This window comes from Ptychodera flava, unplaced genomic scaffold, assembly GCF_041260155.1.
Source record: "Ptychodera flava strain L36383 unplaced genomic scaffold, AS_Pfla_20210202 Scaffold_43__1_contigs__length_1316584_pilon, whole genome shotgun sequence".
NCBI lineage: Eukaryota > Metazoa > Hemichordata > Enteropneusta > Ptychoderidae > Ptychodera > Ptychodera flava.
The window spans coordinates 1062875-1070060 of NW_027248365.1; the positions used below are offsets into that span (position 1 = coordinate 1062875).

Genomic DNA, 7186 nt, shown 5'->3' on the forward strand with positions numbered 1-7186 from the left:
GACAGGGTATTGGGTGAAATTGAACGGGTGCTGCAATCATACGAAGAGTTCACTCTTGATGAAAACATCTACATCAACTTCATTCATGTACACATGCCTCAGGGACAGGAAAGGATTGGAGAAGGAGACCTGTCAACATTGCCCGTCGACTCCGATTGATGAGGAGTGTCATCCGCATCGCTAACACCGATGAACTGTGCTGTGCGAGGGCAATAGTGACGGCAATTGCTCACATCAATTGCAACAGTGATCCTGAATGGGACTCAGTACGAAGGGGACGGCGGCACAGACAAGACGTGCAGCTGAACTCATCACTCAGGCAGGTATCCCACCCGGGCCATGTGGAAATGAAGAACTCGACAAGTTGCAAGCTGCCGTACCATTATACAGGAGCCATGTCATTTCCGATGATAAATCTCGTACACTTATTTATCAGGGACGTGACACTGCAGAACACAATATATACTTGTACCATCATCACAACCACTATGATGTGGTGACGTCGATGCCTGCATTTTGGAAGAAAGCCCACTATTGTCACAACTGCAACACAGCATACGAACACAAGCATGAACATGTTTGTGAAGTTTTCTGCAAATATTGCCATACTCCTCCATCTGTCCGCCTACTGATGATAAAATCTACTGTAAAGACTGTCATCGTTACTTTCTTGGTCAACAGTGTTTCAACAATCACAATGCAACAAGTGGTCATGCTGTAAACACTGTATGTCAGGTCATCCGTCGTTGCAAGTTGTGTGTGTAACCATCAATTGGGAAAAGAGAAGTAAAAAGAAGAAACATCGTTGTGGTGAGGAAAATACTGCAGAGTCTGCAAACAATACGAAGACAGTGACCACTTGTGTTTTATCCAGCCTATTGGCAAGAAAAAGAAGAAGAGGCCGACACAGTAGATAACAGTGATGATCAGGGTGATGTGTTCGACTTCGAAGTCCAAGAAGATGATGAAGAAGATAGTGAAGAAGAAGTGAAGTATTATTTCTTCGACTTCGAATGTACCCAAGATGGTGGAGTCCATGTCCCGAATTTTTGCATCGTCCAGTCTGAGTCTTGCTCAGAGCAAGTTTTCCATGGTCCTAACACTAAACAAGAATTCTGTGATTGGGCACTTTCTGAAGAAAACTCCCCCGGCACTTTCATAGCACACAATCTTCAAGGATACGATGGTCAGTTCATTTTGCAGTACTGCCATGAGAATAATGTTCAACCTGAAGTCATTATCAATGGAACCAAAATCATCCGCATTTTCATCCCAGTTTAAACATTAAATTCATCGACTCCTACAATTTCCTCCCTGTGGCTTTGGCTCAACTTCCCGACATGTTTGAACTGGCTGAACTGCACAAAGGTTACTTTCCCCATTTCTTCAACACAGCGGAGAATCAAGAATACATCGGTCCTCTCCCAGATGCACAATACTACGGTCCTGATGGTATGAAACAACATCAGAGAGAGAAATTCCTGAGATGGTACGAAGAAGAGCGATCGAAAAATCATCCTTTCAACCTGAAACAAGAACTTGAGAACTACTGTAGAAGCGATGTAGACATCTTAAGGAGGAGTTGTTTGAAATTTCAAGATATGTTCAAACAACAGAATGGTGTGGATCCATTCAGGGATTGTGTGACCATCGCATCAGCCTGCAATGTCGTTCTACGCAGGAATTTTCTCAAGAAAGATACCATCGGGATCATTCCAGATCACGGCTACATCCACCGAAGAAATCAATCTGTCATTGCATTGCAGTGGTTGGAGTGGCTTGCATATAAGAAGAATGTCAACATTCAACATGTATACAACGGGGGTGAGAAGAAAATTGATCGATATTGGCTAGATGGGTATGATGAAGCAAACAACACTGCTTATGAGATGCACGGTTGCTACTACCATGGCTGTCCGCGATGTTACGAAGACGATGATATCGTCAACACCAAACTAAGAGAAGACCATGGGTGATCTCTACCAATGTACCCTCGACAAGATGCGATTTCTATGCATCAATGGCTTCAATGTGATCGAAATGTGGGAATGTGACTTTAAGAGAGATATTCGCGAAAACCAAGACCTGCAAGAATTCATCAAGTCACTTGATCTACAGGAGCCTCTTTATCCACGGGATGCCTTCTATGGTGGTAGAACCAATGCAACGAGGCTTTACCATGAGTGTGAGGATAACGAAGAGATTCACTATGTCGATTTCACAAGCCTCTACCCTTATGTCAACAAGTACTGTAAGTACCCCATCAAGCATCCGCAAGTCCGCACCAAGAACATCATACTGCCTGTTCAGTGGTACTTTGATGTTGCCAAATGTCGAGTGTTGCCACCACGGCAACTTTACTTTCCTGTTCTCCCCCTTAGAGTGGATAAGAAACTGATGTTTCCCCTCTGCAGAAGCTGTGCAGATACCAAACAGCAGGCACCGTGTGAACATAGCGATGACCAACGATCCTTTGTGGGAACTTGGACAACACCAGAGTTAGCAAAAGCTGTGGAGAAGGGGTACAAAGTCGTCAAAGTGTTTGAGGTGTGGCACTACAGAGAAAGTGAAGAGTACAACAGAGAGTCACAAACAGGTGGGCTCTTCACCGATTACATCAATACCTTCTTAAAGTTGAAACAAGAGAGCAGTGGTTGGCCTTCATGGTGTCAGACGGAAGATGACCAAGACCGATACATCCGTGAGTACCATGAGAGAGAAGGTATCCTACTTGACAAGACCAAGATTCATCGAAATCCAGGTCAGCGAGCATTGGCAAAACTGATGCTGAATTCCATGTGGGGCAAGTTTGCTCAACGTAACAACTTTCCACAGCTTCAGTACATCCAAGAACCTGCAGAACTCTTCCGGTTACTCACAAGTGCAACACACCGTCAACAACTTGTCTTTTGTCAACGATAACATGGTCGCTGTACAACATTCACTTCGGGATGAATTTGTCGAAGGTGCCGTTAATACAAATGTTGTCATTGCAGCATTCACCACAGCCTATGCCCGCCTGAAGTTGTATGATCTTCTTGAAGCCATTGGTGAGTGTGTCTTGTACTTTGATACCGATTCTGTCATCTTTGTCAGCAAGTCAGACATGTATGAACCACCTCTGGGTGACTACTTAGGAGATCTCACCAGTGAACTTGAACCTCCAGGCAATTACATTACCAAGTTTGTGTCCGGTGGAGCCAAAAACTATGCCTTCTGTCTAGCACAACCCGACAGGAAGGGAAACCGCACTCTTTGTAAAGTCAGAGGGATCACCTTAAATTACCGCAACAGTTTGAACATCAACTTTGATGCCATCACTCGTCTGGTCACCACTTGCCCATCATCAACCATCACCGTGAATGACCCCGCCAAAATCCGACGTGTTGGATGTGATGTTGTCACTAAAAGTGAAAGTAAAAAATATGCCCTAGTTTATGATAAGAGAGCATTGATTGAAAATTACAAAACCCTTCCCTATGGGTATTAAAACTGTACTTTGTCCATGAAACACACCGGATGCCAACAAATGTTTGGCAAATGCTTTTCTTCATATTTTCCTCTCCCACCCCTCTTTGTCAATCAAGCAGTTTCCAATACTTTGTAAGAAAGAAAAAAAGGTATGGTAATTATAATTGTAATTCAATAGGCTTTGTTGATATCATTCAAAGAAATTAAATTCAAGTTATTAAGTTGTATGTAAATAATTTTGGTGAAGCTGTTTTCACAATTTAATAGGATAAATTGCAAAAACAAAATTGAAATCTTCCTGATCAGTTTTGTGGCAATGGTATTCTGATCATTCTATTTGTTAGAGTTGTATAATTCATTCACTTTCAAAGTCTTGGAATGTATGTATTTGATATTTGGAGAATTTGTAAATGCAAGAAAAGAGACAAGAAGGTACATTTTTTCCCCTTTAAATTTTAAATATTGAAGACGACAGACCAACAGTTTGTTCATTTTTTTCTTTCAACAGAATTATCTGTAGATTTCAACTTTCATCTTTCGAAGGTCATTTTGTATGTTGTATGTCAACAAACAAAAACAAAACGATTATGGTTAAACCTTTTTTTTGTCAAGGAATGTAATAAACGCAAATCAACTTTGTTAATTTAAAAAAATTCAGAGGCTGGTTTGAATTCATTTGTTGATGTTTGTGTATAAACATTAGCTGAATGCGTAAACATGTATGTATATTTGTATGTGTGTGTCGTCTCTTCACAAGACTTCACCCAAAGGCCAAAAAGGGCCCGACTGCCCCGAGGGCCACCGAAGAAGATTGCTCTTGGTCAATGAGTTACATCACACTTCGTTTGGGTATAACACCCCCTACAAACACTTTGAGGCCCTCTTGCCCCTCGGGCCTTTTTTTGCCCTCCCTCTGTCAGGAAATGAGAACATCCTTAAGCTTTCCTGTATAAGTTTGTACTATTTCAGCCTAACACTCATTTGGTGTGATGGGTCTTATTCTGCAAACACTCTTGAAGCTGATCATCAATAATCGAGATTTCTCCAATCCTATGTTCTTCCTGTATTTGTGTGTGCTGCCATACATCATCTATGAGAAATTTTTCAAAAGGAAGCCAATCTCATGTTGATCAGAGTGGAGAGATTGACTGAAAGGAAATCAACCAAAAAGTCCCATCACGGTGAAGATCAAGTTGGTCAACTTGGTATACCATGCCACGAATGCGAAAGAACTGTCCTTACCCTGGTTGTCATGCAAAACATCTCGTAAGACTGGCAAATCATCTCACACAAGTGCATAATATTGAAGATAAAGTTGAAAGACACAGATTTTTAAAACTGGCCAGACAATCTGACACTCATCAATTGATGTGCCAGTTGATACGAATCGTTCGTCTACTGTCTGAACAACATCAATCAAGTCAAAATTTGCCAAAGTGCTGTCTGACATGAATGTACCACAAGATCTGATTGGCAACAAGGAAAGATGGAACTGGATTCAGTCTCAGCGAAAATCAAAAGGATTGTTTCAGCCAAGAGGTGATGATGAAGAAGGTGATCATGGAGTGTTTGCTGGACAATCATCCGCCAAAAGAAAAAGATAAGGAGGGAGATACGTCCTGTCATTTCAACCGCTGCAAGACCACGGCATCGATCATCCATGACAGGGAATTGGCTCAACTTTTAAAACATCACTCGACAATTTGATGATAGTCATTCCAAAGGAGACCTCTGTCATGGAGTGTTGTCCACCTTCTCTATCCCTTGGCGATGTCCTCAAACGGGTGAGGTGCCTCTGTGCTTGCTGTTCTGGATCCATAGTCATCAAACATGAAACCTGTGACCAAATTGACGGACTTGGATCAGCACCTAAGCCAGGTGTATTACGATCCAAGTCATTCCGCAAGTTTTGGAGGAATCGATGCTGTTTACCGTGCTGCAAAAGAGAAGGGAATAAAGACCAACCGTCAGAAAGTGAGAGAATGGATGCAACATCAGGACACTTACACATTACACAAACCAGTGAGGTGGAAGTTTCCAAGGGCTAGAGTGATTGTCGGTGGAATGGATCAACAGTGGCAAGCTGATCTTGCAGACGTCAGTTCACTAGCAAAATACAATTCAGGGTTCCGATACATCCTCACCTGCATTGACATTTTATCCAAGTATGCCTGGGCCATTCCCTTGAAAGACAAACGAGGGGTCACTTTGGTGGCAGCGTTTGAACAGATTTGAAGACTGGACGAAAACCAGAAAAAACTACAACGGATCAAGGCAAAGAATTCGTAAACCACCTATTTCAGAAATTTCTGAAGAGTGAAGACATTCAATTTTTCACCACCAGAAACGAAACGAAAGCTTCTGTGGTTGAACGTTTCAATCGTACGCTGAAAACTAAAATGTGGAAGTACTTTACCAGAAACAACACCCTCAGCTACCTATCGGTGCTTCCTCAGCTAATGCAATCTTTCAACAACACTTGGCATTGTCAGCATTAAAGAAAACCAGCGTCTGTCAACAGTTAAAGTTCCGAGCAAACCCCTGAAACTGGACTTCACCAAAGCTGGTGGTCAATCATTCATCATGGTCTACTTTTCCCTGTTTACAGGAACAAATAAAATAGGCAGGGATGAAGGAATCAACATCAAACACTATGAATACGACAATGGGTACACACTGTTTGCATTTGATCTCACACCGGACTTGTCTTCCGACGGAGGACATTTGAACCTAGTCAAAGAAGGCAACCTGGGCATCGAACTGCAGTTCAGACAAGCCCTGCCAAATACTGTGAATTTACTCGTGTATGGCAAACTGGATAACATCATTGAAATCGACAGAGACCGCAATGTTCTCTTTGATTACTGAAGTTCATTCCTTGACTCCAGTGAACGATGGACACGTTAAAGTTGAAAGAGATCTTGAGTACAGATCGACACACTGCATCATCTTTTGCCGGGGTGAAACCATCAGACCGACTGCCTAAGACCAGACTAAAGTCCTATCCTGCTGCCTTTGTGGCCAATGTGGACCCAAGTACTCAACCAGGGAAACACTGGGTGGCTTTCTACTTTGCCGATAGCGACCATGGGGAATATTTCGATTCGTACGGACGTCCACCTAACAGGACACCTTTCAAGGCATTCCTGAACAGGAACTCTCTCGACTGGATCTATAACAGAAAAAGGCTCCAGGGACCTCTTTCTTCAGTGTGTGGACAATACGTCCTTTACTATCTGCTACATCGTTGCCGGGGATGGTCCATGTCGAACATTGTGAAGCAGTTTACTGAGGACTTGACTTTTAATGACTTTCTCGTGAATGATTTCATTGAAAATTGACTGGTGTTGATTTTGACATTTATGATGTTAACTTTTTACAGACTCGTTTGACTTAGAAGTCATATTCATTACATTGTTACTAGTTCTTGTGTTGGCTTTCCTGTTGGTGTTCAATAAATTTTCAAACTTGTTCAATTGAAAATACAAGCATCTGCGTCTGATTTTTTTTCCTCAGAGATGAAGGGCCATAAAGGGAGGAAGGGGGAGGGGGGAGCAATTAAACATACTCATTCATCAAAACAATCATACAAAGAGTATAGACGGACAAGTTATTGATTTTCATTTTAAACAATAACAGTAAATTTTATTTTCTCAAAGTTAACAAAATTTAACAAGGCAAAAAAGCATGAAACACAACACCTTTTTTTATTGCA

The 7186-nt window shown here is 41.9% G+C and overlaps 1 protein-coding gene across 1 annotated transcript; it reads left to right on the plus strand.

Annotated features, from left to right (window-relative positions):
- Nucleotides 1-2001: 2001 nt before the first annotated feature.
- On the plus strand, nucleotides 2002-2922 carry LOC139128084 (uncharacterized). Its single transcript, XM_070693940.1, has one exon. It carries the CDS (start codon nucleotides 2002-2004, stop codon nucleotides 2920-2922), a length of 921 nt encoding a protein of 306 aa, XP_070550041.1.
- The last annotated feature ends 4264 nt before the right edge of the window (nucleotides 2923-7186 follow it).

What these genes read in the sequence shown, in the direction of transcription:
- LOC139128084 (XM_070693940.1), top strand. Translation starts at nt 2,002, where the DNA reads ATGCGATTTCTATGCATCAATGGCTTCAATGTGATCGAAATGTGGGAA.